The 13,798-nt window shown below is 38.5% G+C and overlaps 1 protein-coding gene across 1 annotated transcript in view; it reads right to left on the reverse strand.

Moving 5' to 3' along the window:
• Window positions 1-11,041: 11,041 nt before the first annotated feature.
• The window catches only part of LOC150091380 (uncharacterized), a 42,662-nt gene continuing 39,905 nt past the window's right edge, over window positions 11,042-13,798 (reverse strand). The window contains exon 5 of the mRNA XM_090390146.1: window positions 11,042-11,150. Coding sequence (XP_090246272.1) covers window positions 11,055-11,150 — 96 coding nt within the window. The 3' untranslated portion in view covers window positions 11,042-11,054. The remainder of the gene's footprint in view (window positions 11,151-13,798) is intronic.

A 13,798-nucleotide genomic window follows, 5' to 3' on the forward strand; every position in this document is an offset into this window, starting at 1 on the left:
GTAGCACACCCTTCTTGATTAGACCGGAGTTCGAGCCCGTCACCACCAAATGCAGAAAGGTCAGGGAATGACCACCACAAATCCCGGAGCAATATGGCCTTAGTTGCTAATACTCCTAAAAACCAAATAACAAACGTAAGTCGGGGTGGAGGGGGGAGTTCCTGTATATATGAGTGTGAGGATCTGTATTGGCATACAGATGTTCCATGATTATGTGCATGTGCCGGCTTTTTGTCTGCTTGTCCTCCAGCATTTTGGTAGGGGGGGGATTCAGAAAGCTTTTGAGGCCCACCTTGTGGCAGGGAGAAACTAACAATTGACTAATATGGTGGTTGCTAAGTTACCAGTTAATAATTCAACAACACTCCTCCACATTGCACTTCACAAACACCACAACTGGTTTACAAGTTTTACTATGAAAATACGGCAGAGTTCAGCTGACAGGTGCCATCCTATCTTAAACATATGTCTCCACACATCATTTTTCCAACTTGCTTTGTATTGAGCTTGGCTGGATGCAGGTATATTTCTGCATGATGTTTTCTGTAATTTCAAAAGGATATTAAATGAGAAGCATAAACATTTCAGTAAAGAGCTTATTAGGAACGTCAGGATTTCCTATATTTAAGTGGCTTCAACCACATACTGTTAAAAGTAATTTAAATCCTAAACGACCTAATGAATATATACTAATTTTGTTTCAAGATAATGTATCATGCTTTTTCTATACTTATGAAGTAAACCGTATTTACCTCTGAATTAGACAATACTTTATCATCTAATTCAGGGATCAATCAAGTCAGAAAATTGTAACAAAATGGCTGGCTGATGGCTTCTTCAAATAAGTTAATGCTATCTTCTTGCAGCTGAAGTACTAATCCACAATTCATAGCCTTATTTGGAACGAGTGCCTTTTATCCACGCTCTGATCGATCTTATCCCAAAGGTGTTCAATCAGATTCAAGTTTGGAATCTATGCTAGCCAAGTTGTTGGGCTTATTTATGCAAATTTTTACTAGAACTGTGCAAGCTGGAGCATTTTTGTGTTGAATAGGGGGGTTGGTTTCCAAAGAAATAATTAACACCAAATTGTTCGAGAGATGTGTCCACTCAAAATCAGTAACGGACTTTTTATATTTTTTTTTATTTGTTGGATCACTGGGTGGAAAAGACCTCAGTTTGGGTTCCATGAGGAATTTTTCGGGCATTTTTCGAAATGTGGCTGAATTAGTTGGCATCAGGCGAGAGTGGCATGGTCCCCCCCCCCCGCCAGAAACTCAGATTTTGCCCACAGAATACAATTTACACAGGGCAATATGGTCTTAGTTGCCAATGTTCCTAAAACCCATTTCTTGGGTGGCTGTACTCTGCCCCCAAAATTTTAGCCCCTCCAGTGGTAACATGCTGAAAATGCTATTATCTTTTGTGGTGATCGTTACCTATTCATCCACAGCACAGAACTGATAAGACTCATATTGGCTGTGCAAACAAACCATAAGCCACTCTAAACCATGACTATCTCCTCAGACCTTCATTGTGATCACAATACACTGTAGTAGATTACATTTTTCGGATATTTTCCATGCCCAAACTCACCAATTTGATCTGAAGTATGTGAAACACGAGTCCTCACTCTATAGGAACTATTTCTGATGTTCCACAATTCCAGAACGATGGGTTAGTCATCAATGGAAATGTGATGTTTTTGTGAGAAGCAGCTGTTGAGCTCACCATACTGGCTTATGGAGTGCAGTTTATTTACCATTAATGTGTATATGGGCACTCCTGTTGATGTCTGCAGCTCTGTGCAATGTTTTCCCTTGAACATCGCTTTCACTATATCAACTACTGTTAACACTTTTCAACGTTCAAATGTGTGACTGTCGTTGCAGGTTGATATGGATTAAGCCTATTTAAAATACCGCCCTGCTGCGACTCATTCTGCTTGTTTATGATGACATCACTGTTACTGTTTGCACAAATTTAAACCTGTTCTCGATTATCATACATTTCATATGCACCATTAGTTTATCTGTTAGAACCATCATTCACTAAGAAATAAGGTAACGTGACCATTCATCTCAAGCTATACAGGAAGACCAGTTTTTGATCCAGCACATCAACAGTCAAAATGGATAGTGAGAGAAAATTTCAAAGGTGTCCGTAATGAGCTGATTTGATATGTGGTATATGACCAACAACTATCAGAAAATCATGCAACCCATACTTGAATCTAGTAATCCAGCTGATAAGCATTAAGTTCAAAGTGTTCTGGTTGTTAAAATTCCAAAAAAAAAAAAAAAAAAAAAAAATCCAATGGCCATGCACCTTAAAGTTCGATAATGCCCATAATTAATTGTGGCCTATATAATTGTGAATAATTTTTGTAAACTTTTACCATGGCCCAAGGTGGAAATGATGAAAAGGCACTTGTAGTAGTAACCAATGGCATTATCTGCATTCTGAGACCAGCAAAATCATTACAAGTGTTCTAACCAAGGTTGTGTTAACATGGACAGATCAAACACTTAGAAAAGCAAGTAACTTACCAGGGATGAGAAAGATCTCACCCCAGATGTATTTATCACTTGATGTCTCATATTGGTCAGGTAAGATCTACCCTTAACAAATTCATTATCTGATTGTTGTATAATTGCATTTCTGTCAAGGTGCTCTGCATTACTTCTTTAACCATCGACTCCAATATTTTCCCCAACGTTGAGGTCAAGCTTACAGGTCTGTAGGCAATCGTAGTACCAGTCAGTCCCAAATGTCTGATACCCTCACCAGAGTGTGTCATTCCAAGTCCTGTTTGGTTTCCATCTCTTGCTTAATACCCAGAGGCTGTGTATTCGAATAGACTTCACTGTATTCCTGTTCCTTTATGACAAGTCTTGTCATCAGCTCTTGTTTTTAGTGCAAAATGATCAGTATCCTTTATTAAGAGCAATGACTACCCATATGCAGGTGGTGCCATAGCAGGAGCTCACAGAACTGCTTCGGCCAGTTGAGGTGAGTCCACCACCTCACTGTAGTCAGATTTCTGATTCATCGTGCAGCCCATTGCTCCCACAATCCATGTTTTTGTTAACTGCTGACATGCTGTAATAAAATGGTCATAAAATTATATGTCTATAAGTTGAATTCAAAGGTTTTTTGTAATGTTTTTTTCTTGTGATTTTGGTATGCTAAAAGAGAATATGCAAGCTGAGATCGAGGCTCACTTTACTTTGAATATCAAGATTGGCAACATTTGGGTATGAGGTTTTTTCACCCCATGTCAAGAAGGAACATATTTTCATCAGGTGAATTTCGTACCCATTCAAAGAGTTTTACCTCGTAACATTACATTAATGATATGACAATTGCATGTATATGTTGCCATGCTGAAGATGCATACTGCCAGTGTGTGTGTGTGTGTGCGCGCACATGCACTGAGTACACATTCTTTCCAGAAATGTGCTTTGGGAATTCCTGGAAAGAGAGAGGAGACCAGTTTGTTTTGTGTAGAGGCTGTGCATCTGACCACTCGGTTGGAGACAAAAAATGGTCTGAATGTGAGTAATAAATCAAATAAAGAAGAGAACTAACAATGGCGAATTTTAGCACAAATCATGGTTGCTATCAGTACTGTTCAGCTCCAGTGGATGACAGAGGACTAAGGATTATGCAACTTAAATGCTCGGAGGTCCAAGACTGTGGCTGATGAGATAAGGTGATAAGATGAGGAGATCTCAGTGTGCTCTCTGTGGCAGAGAACACACTAACATGGTCTGCTTATAAGAACCTTAGTTACAGGTGTCGCATAGTTGTGGACAAGAACTCGTGGGGGAAGAGGATAGTTGTTTTCAGACTGACAGTGACAATCGTTGGATAGCTGTTTCCTGAAAAGAGTTTGTGTCAATGTTGAAAGCTCTTTGGGATCTTTTTACTTGCCATCTTTGCGAGAATCAAGGTACGGATATCAGTCTACATCACTCATACCGAGAAGGCTTCAGAATTGCTTAGCATGGTTCTTTTTATGGATGGAATGCAAAATTGGAACTCTAGTTAGTGGCAAGGTCGACAACCATGGGAGATGGTTAGAGTTTACCCTTGCTAATGACCAAATTGTGCATAAAGTTCCCAGACCAATAACAACCTTTTGAACAGTTAACACAGAGTCCAATATTGATGTAACCTTTTCTGGCAAGGTTGGTGTATGGTTAGATGATAGACCATGCTGCAACTCATGGGCAATAGTTTTACATAGGTTTATTAGATGGACCTAGCAAGTTGGAAGTACAGTATAATTGCTCTGCAATCAAACATGCAAACTGGTTGAAATTTGATGAAATAGCTGTGTCCTAACTGCCTTGAATTTAGTAGGGTCATTGCACAGAACTCTTCTTCCAGAGTCTAGGGTTGTGCTGTGTAAAATCTTGAATTGGATTCCAGAATTGTCTAAGCTGCGATGCATTTTGCACACTGACAGATTTTTTGCTTGCATTTTTTTTTTTTTTTTTTTAAAGCTGACCCTTTGCTATAGTTTTCAGTGTGATTTTACCAATTATTGACCACAACAATGCTTGACAACTGCCTGACTCCAACAGGCATGGACAGTATCTATGTGCTAACAGCAATTTTTTGTCACTGTTCTCTTCGTTGGGCTAAAAGGTCAATTATCCAATACGACACAGTGTACAAATAGACCTATTTATGCTTTTAATAACTCTTACACAGCCTCATATATTTGGAGATTTTATTGGGACGTAATTACCTGGCAAGGCTGCTATATCCCAATAGAAGATGCAAGCATATATCAATTTTGCCTCTGCTCATATTTAACATTAAACTATTGATCTGTATATTCCTCAAGACTAGATTTCCAACCCACCTAACACTGCCTTGATAGCACTGGCAAATAGTTGTATAATTCTATTTATGTATCCCATTTCTGCAAAAAGTCCTTCCTGTTAACAAGAACAGACCTTGCTGAAAAAAAAAAAATTCCACCCTATGAGAACAATCTCCAGAGACCTAACTGACAAGGCTCTCATCATGTACGCCCTCCTATCATGTCAGAGCAAAATTCCAGAAACTTTCAATTCCCTTATAAGTTTAGTTCTGATTCATAGATTTTTTCTCAAAAAATAATTTTCCAACTTTTATATCTGTTCCTGACTTGCCTGATGGGGAGTGTATTCAGTTTGCTCAAATTACAGGTGTCTGGATATCTTTGGCACATGGGGATTGGCTGAAACAATCCCCATGTGGCCCACTGTATGTGGAGGCTATATTCTCTGTGGAAACTGCATGGTTATTTTGGCCAATATACATTTTCGAAGTGTCCAAATCTGACTGGTTATCGTACAAAGAATCTTCTTGAAACCAATTTTAAAAATCAAATCAAATGTCACTCTAATGACCAGAAATGACAATAATCAGCACACTGAACATTATTTTTGAGACAAACATAACCCAAAGAGTCCACAGCACTTATCCACAATTTTCAGAATGCAGACGATTACTACAGAGTACCACTGTGATGGTTGCTTCTTTCCAGACTTTGAAAGCAATTCCTTGTGCTGTATTTCAACCTTTAGTATTTTAAAAGAGGAAGTCAAAACACCTGTTGAATTGTTATTTATTGCAGTGATTTCATTGTGAGCTACAGGGATAATTTCCCCCTTAATTCACAGAATATATTCTAGGTGATTTGATTTGAGAGAACTTCACAAATGACCATAGCACAAACACAGTCAAATAGTCAGCATGCCTGTACAGAGTTATGCATGCTGCTAGTTCGAATCTACAATGTTGACAGCAAAGAGAATAATTTCACCTGATTAGGATACCTAAAAATCCATATGATATATGAACAAACAAGCTAAATCACATTTAATATTTACATTACACAGTGGGCCCTTGATTTCTGTCATTAACTGGTTCCTGGAAAGTGCAACAGATAATAAAATGAGGATATGGAACAACAGACTCACACGTATGATATAACTGGTTGGAAAGAATGGAGAAGAGAAGAACTTCAGCACTAAACTCATTTTTTGGGATAAGTTGGGAAAATGGGCTGAGAAGTGGCAACTGAAGTTTAACATTGACAAATGCAAAGTACTGCATATGGGTAGCAATAACCGAAGAGGAACGTACCAACTGTGTGGTACTACACTCAGGTAAGTGGAAAGTGAAAAAGACCTGGGGGTAATTGTGCAGTCAAATATTAAGTTCGCTGAGCAGTGCAGATAGGCTGCCAGGGCAGGTCATGGAGTCTTGTCAATGATATATATATATAGGAATTTTGCTAGCAGGGAAAGCTAGCAAAATTCGGGAGGTGATTATCCCGTTATACAAGGCAATGGTCAGGCCACACCTAGAGTACTGTGTACAGGTCTGGAGGCCTCATTATAGGAAGGATGTAGAGTTGCTAGAACAAGTACAAAGAAGGGCAACAAGATTGGTGAGGGGAACAAAGGGGTGCTCTTACCAAGAAAGGCTAAAGTACTGTAAATTGCAGCACCTGGAGAGTAGGCGCCTGTGAGGTGATCTGATTGAGGTGTATAAGGCCTTGAATGGGTTGAGCAAGCTGAATGCTGATGGGATTCTTCTTCTTGCTCAGACTAAGAACCTGAGGGGGCACAGTTTCAAATTGAGGAAAGATAGTTGTAGAATAGATGTGTGGAAATTTGCCTCTAGCCAGCGGGTAGTTGATTGGTGGAAGAGGCTTCCCTCTTTTGTTGTGGAAGCTAATAGCCTAAATAAATTTAAGGCTGAGCTGGACAGGCATTTTGAATGAATGGAGGGTTTTTTTTTTTTTTGGCTGATGCTGCATAAGCTCGCTTTCTCACATTGCATGCCTCTACTAATACTAATGCTCCTCAGAAATAATAGCACAAGGAAGTTCTCATATTTCCACTTCAACTTATTCAACTTAATGTCCAGTATCTGATGTAATTGAGTTTTCTGCCAATGAAAATAAGTTTAGTTTTGTCACTATACCAGGTCATGCTATATATGAATACCTCCATTGTCTGGTCAGAATAAAATTAATACCAATAATTATGAAATATGTTTTATTTTGATATACTTTAAAAGGTTATTGCAAAAGTACTTATATATTTTAGTATTTTGTAATATACTCTTTTGATATGTGGAGATGATGTGATGACAATGAGTTTCTCCACACCCATGAATGTTGATATGATGCAAGTTGATGGTGACAGCTTATCAGTAAAAACTGCTATGTGCACTAAAATAAAAAAAGTCTTTTAAATGTTTTATCATCTGCCCAGTTCATATTTTGCAATGTTTAATAGTTATCACAATCAAACATGCAATTTTCTCTATAGTTCAGAGTGCATTGTTACTGCTCCCCCCCACATTATGAAGGCTATTCACAATAAAGAATGATGATAAATTTTTTTTCTGCAACATACCTTTGGTGCAGCAAAAGCTGGTGGCTTCCTTGCACCACATGGCTAATGCTAATTCTATTTCTTAATCATTCATATTTTGATGAATCTTTTTAAAGTAATCCTCATTCGACGAAATGCACTTATCCCAACATTTCTTACATTCTTCTAAAACATGGTGGAAGCCATTTTTTGACATTCATTTGAGAGTTGACTTCGATGTCTTTATGACTTCTGATGAATGGAAAACCCAGACTGGAAAGTTCTGGGTGTGGATGTAGGTTGCGCTTCCTGCAAAAGTGTATACTGACAGTCTTTTGGGTTGAGAGGCGAAAATCATTGTTTTGGGCCCATTTTGCTATTTTGTTGATTGCACATTGCAGCTGTCTCTCTACCATTCACATATTAGGCGAATGGCAGGTGATACTAAAGTCATCGGCATACAGGGTAGTGGATATTGTTTGTGGCAGGTCCTATGTTATTGAATTCATTTTTATATTAAAGAGGGTAGTACTTAGCACTGATCCTTGTAGCACTCCTTCTTCCTGTATGAACTTTGAAGATAAGTGGTTGTGAAATCAAACTTGAAATGAGCGGTGTTGCAGGAAGTTTCTTATAAACTGCGGTAGGTGTCCGCGTAATCCCAGATCGAATAGATTTCGCATTATACCACATCTCCAAGCAGTGTCAAACGCTTTTTCAATCTCAAATAGGACCATTGCAATATCTTCTTTGCGTACAAAGGCGTCACGGATGTTTATTTCTGTCTTAATCAAAAGGTCAAGAGTGGATCTACATTCACGAAAGCCACACTGCACTGGATTCATAAGGTTATTTCGAGCTAGAAACCAGGATAGCCAGGCGTTGATCATTTTTTCCATTACCTTGCATATACAGCTGGTGAGTGCAATAGATCGATAATGCTGTGGATTTGTAGAATCCTTTCCAGGTTTTGGAAATGCCAAAACATAAGCATGCCGCCATTTGTCAGGGAAAGTGTTTTCTTTGAATATTCTGTTGTAGAGCAGTAACAGTGTCTTGAGTGCGGGTTCAGTAAGTTTTGCTATCATGATGTATGTATTCCTTATGGCCCTGCTGCACTGAGTTTAGTGGAGGCTAGAAAATGATGTAATTCTGACATTGTGAAAGGGAGTTTGTATGCAACACTGGATGTTGATTCAAAATTAATTGAGTGTTTTTCAGCTAGTGCTTTGTGTGCCTGGAATTATGGCGAGTATGTCACAGCTGATATTTCCATGAAAGATCTACCTAGAGCGTTTGCAATCTCCTCTGGTTTTGTAATATCAGAGCCATTTACATTGAGCATGGGACAGTTGACACTTGGATGTTTTGTGTACATACGCTGTATTTTGGCCCAAATTGTTTGGGGTTTTGTCGTTTTTGTAATTGTGGAAGCAAAATGCCTCCATGCTTCCCTTTTGCTGGTCTGTCTAACTCGTTTTGCTTTTGCCCTTGCCCTTTTAAAGCAGATGAGGTTTTCTGTTGTTGGGAACTTTCTGAAAATGTTCCATGCTCTGTTCTTCTCTTTTTTTGTGGCACTACATTCATTATTCCACCACACTTTAGAGTGGGCTGATATTTTAGTGGATCGTTTCGGAATTGCTTTGTCCGCTGCTTGCAGTATTTTGTTAGATATATGTTCTACTGCCAAGTTTATGGGTGTTTGTTGGACCTGTTTTTCTTCTAGTGTAGCTAGCTGCTTGTACATATCCCATTCAGCTTTGGAGAATATCCATTTCGGAATTCGGTAAAAAATATTTGGAACGCTGAGGTAGATCCTGTAGAAAGATGCGTATAAGTGTGTGCTCCATTATTGAGAGTTATACGATTGTGTTGATCAAGTAATTTTTCAGTAGTTTTTCCACGCTTGTCCAGGTTATGGTTTTCCCATAGCAGATGGTGACTGTTCAGGTCTCCTAGGATACAGTAGGGTTTGGGAAGCTGAATCACTAGTTCTTCTAATTCAGCATAGCTTATGTTTTGGTTAGGTGGTAAGTATAACGAGACTATGGTTAAATCAAAGTTAACATTGATTCTTGCAGCAACTGCTTCATGATTTGTCTTTAGTGGGATTGCTTTTGAGGGTATCTGGGAGTTGATGATCAGTGCTACTCCTCCACGTGCAAGATTGTTCAGATTGTGTGCAACACGATCTTCGCAACGAATGTAATCCCGCAAAGTGTGCAGTACAGTTCTGCAGCAAAGTCTTGTAACAGTTGTATGATATAGCACATGCTGGTAAATGTCCCATGAATGTCAAAAAAAAAAAAAAAAAAAAAAAAAAAAAGGCCACCATAACCTTTCCTGCAGAAGCCACAACTTTTGCTTCTTTCAGTGTTGACAATGACGTAGACTTCCAAACAGAGCTGTGTTGCTTAATCTCTGGATCGAAATGGCAAAGCCATGTCTCTTTCACTGTTATCACCTCGTGCAGAACCTCATCGTCATCTTCAGTAACCTTCTATTGCAGCTCCTGACAAACCTCCATGCAAACTTGCTGTTGCTCAGGTATGAGTAGTCTTGGAACCCAGAATGCACAGCACAAACATGTCATACGTTGTGGTTAATACCATGTGTGCTTCCTACTGTTATTCTTATCGTCTCTGCTAGTTGCCTTACTGTTATATGATGATCTTCTCTTATGATTACAGAAGCAGTGTTTATGGTTTCTGCAGTGACAGCAGTAGTTGGAGCTCCAGGACCATAGATTTTTGTGATTGAATCACATCCATCTTTAAATATTCTAAACCACCTGCAAGCTGTGCTATATGGAATCATAGATTTACCACAAGCCTCTTTTAACATTTTATACACTCCAGTTGATATAGAATGAAACAAAATTTGAGAGTAGCATACTGTTCCTCACATGTCATGTCCATTGTTAAATAGGCAAAACTGAACAGACATAAACTTGACTGATTGCCAAAGTTACACAAAGTCAACTGGCAAGTTGCTATGTGATGCAGCTTGGTTTGGTCTTCAATTCTGAAGCTCAGCTAAAAATATTAAGCAGTACGGTTTTTAATGAAAAATCATGATCATTCTTTGTTGAACAGCTCTCATAAATTTCAGCAATGCTAGGGTTGCAAGATTGCATGTGGATCTTTTTTTTTTCATGTGTTGATACCAGTGGAGACCATTCAACTGGTGTTTAATAGTTAGTATCCACATTTCAATATTCTTCATAGTATTTTGGACTGACCTAACAGGCATCTTCAAATCACAATTTGCATTCTACCATGATTTGCACTCAAAGTGACTAAATACTAATTGTGAATAACTGCAGAGATTTTAAAATTCAACTTTTTTGTGGTATGTTTCACATTACAATTTACAGATGAGCTTAAGACTAATAACACTATATGAAACTAAACTCTGTACCGCTTTCAGAATGAGATCTGCATATAAATCTTCTGATTGGACACCGTACATTTTGCTTTAAGAAAGGCATTTCAATTACTTCACTTCTGATTTTAGTGTATAAAAATTAGGTTAGTCTAAAAAGTTGTTACATCCTTTTGTTCAGAAAGAAAACATACTCAAGAATTAACTTAAATATAAGAGAAAAACTAATACATTGTAAGCAATGTTGGCTGCCTGGAGAAATAAGTATGGTTAAACAATGTGTTATTCTTTCATGTGAAATCTGAGAATAGTGGTAAGATTTGGAGGCTGGGGTGTTTTAAGAGATGAACTTCTTTCTGGTGACGATTTCTGACAATTCTAGAAATAATCATAAAAAACATAGAAAATATTAAGACAATGTCTGTAAAACTCTGTTATAATAGTATTTATACAAGTTCACACAAGTTGTTTGTACTTATCATACAGTAATTCCAGTTCATGTGTTGGCACTGTTTACAAATCTATGTAGTCAGAATTCAGGGTGAAAAAAAGTTATTCCCTATTTCATTTTTCATAATATTGGAACTATAACGGAAGTCACTGTCTTCTTTTTCATATAATAATAATGTTGATTGTTAAGTTTCAAGCCAAGAAAACAATGAAAAAGCATGAGGGATACAATAACTAATCTCTTAGCAACTGAGTACTACAACTTACTTTCATCTTAATGATTATGTGACTAAATCAAAATAATTTTTGCAAATCACAAAAATTGAGTGGTTACTTGTGAATTCCTTCTGAGATTCATAAGTTACAAAAATTACAAAAAGACAATGGAAACACAGTGACTGTAAATGGAGAAATATACCGAGAAATGATTATGAACCTCTTAAGTTTAATGCTACTCTCATTTACAGTTCCACTCTATTATCTATAAAAAATACCTTTCCAAAAGTAAATACATGTCAAATATGCAAATATAAACACACTATGATCTGCAAACGATACTAAGTTCAGTGTATGTGTATCAGCCAACTAAGTTCTATGTATATGGAGTAAGGCACAGAAAAATACATTAACAGTGTTAAGCTATCACTGCCTTGTATCAATCAGCATGAATCTTCAAGATATTTTTAAGAGTCCTTTCTAAGGTCCTTGAGGTTGTCACAGACATTCTCTCAGATATGCCAGACAAGCTGCACTTGCTACCTGGGAGTCTAAAATGCTGATGGAACTGATATTCGGGTGACACTCAAGTCAAGTGGATCCAATTTCGGCGAAGTCTGGATGTTCTGTGACAGCCAAATCCTCTGCTTGCACCTTCACGATGGTGGGACTGTTACTAATCCTGGGTATAACCTCCATGCACAAGTACATGGTGGGTGACCATCCAGGCGTGAACCAACGAAAGCAGGGATCGAGGTGTGGCTCCCACACCACGTGGAGAAACGCCACCCCTCTATGTTACCAGGCAGTACTAGGTGGTAGATGACTCTCATCAACCGGTGAAATACCACCACTTTGCTTATTGGAGGCTTGAAGTGGTGGAACCCATGTTTAGTCTCTAGAGCTAAGTTCCAGTCAACCCTTCCCTATCTCTTCCATCATGCAGTATGATTGATGACTTTTGAGGTTATAATGAACATCGTGGCGAGATCCAATATTCCTTACATTTCGAGGGTACAGCTCTAGAACGGTGTTCGCAGGCCGGCCGCTAGTTAGTACACTGGACTGAACCTAATGGTAACTCTCTAGGAGGCTTCCGGATCAGCTAGTGTATAATCTTGCTACCTCTACTCTGCCAGATACTGACTGGAGGGAGACCGAATAGTGTGCATGCAGGGAGCATTGTCGAGGCCACGTTATGTCAAGGATCTGGGTATATTCTTACCATGTGTACGCCATATCCAAAAATTTCATTACTTCATGCAGAATGTCCCACCCACTTTTTCTTACTATTGAATACACTATGAATTGTCAAACTAATAGAGCAAACTTATCTGCGAAAAGATCTAAACCTCCCAAGCACTTCCTAATTCATTTCATAAATATACGTGGTCTCAATTCTAATCTTAATGATGTCCATTTCCACTTGCAGTCTGCCAAACCCCATGTACTTTTTCTGACAGAATCTCAGTTATCGGTTGATTTAACTACTGCTCATCTCAGATGCCCAAATTATTCACTGTATGATTCCTTTCGCCTCAAAGTGCATATGTCTGTTCTGATATTCCCTGTCAGAGACTTGGCTATTTGGAATCTATTCTCTTTGATCTTCTCTGGCTTAAAATCTCTCTACCTCATTGTGTAAAATTCATCTGTTGTCTCTACTGTTCTCCCAAATCCACTAATCAATTGGAGCTTTTTGACTTCCTCTCTTTGCAACTTGACTTTTTCCAGTCCAACTTTCCTAACAGTGAGGTAATTTTCCTTGGTGATTTTAATGTTCACAACTCCAGCTGGCTTCTGTTTTCTAGTCACACCAACCCAGCTGGTCGAGATGCTGAGGCTTTTGCAATTGCTAATGACCTTGCACAGATTGTTCATTTACCTACAAGAATACTGGATAATCCTAATCATACAGCCAACACGCTTGATCTTTTTCTCACAAACAACCCTTCTAAGTACACGGTCGAATTGAGAGGTCCTTTAGGCACTTCAGATCACAACTTGCTGATTGTCTCTTCTCCAATGGAGCCTTTATCTCATGGCTATTCCCAACCTAGTGTTGTTTGGCATTACAAGAATGCAAAATGGGATGACCTGCAAGATTTCTTTTCTTCTTTTCGTTGGTTGGATTACTGTTCCAAAACTTCTGATGTCAACGTTTGCTCAGATCGTGTCAGTGAAATTATTCTTGCAGGAATGGAATCCTTTATCCCATACTCCACTTTAAAATCTCGTCCTTTATCTAAACCTTGGTTTCCAATAAATGTGCTAAGGCTGTTCAAGAGAGGAATGTTGCATATTGTAATTGGCTTGGTTCTAATTCTTCAGTTTCATTTTCTGCCTACACCAAAGCTCGC

The sequence above is a fragment of the Mastigoproctus giganteus genome, chromosome 1 (assembly GCF_048544385.1).
Source record: "Mastigoproctus giganteus isolate SK-2022 chromosome 1, ASM4854438v1, whole genome shotgun sequence".
Lineage (NCBI taxonomy): Eukaryota > Metazoa > Arthropoda > Arachnida > Uropygi > Thelyphonidae > Mastigoproctus > Mastigoproctus giganteus.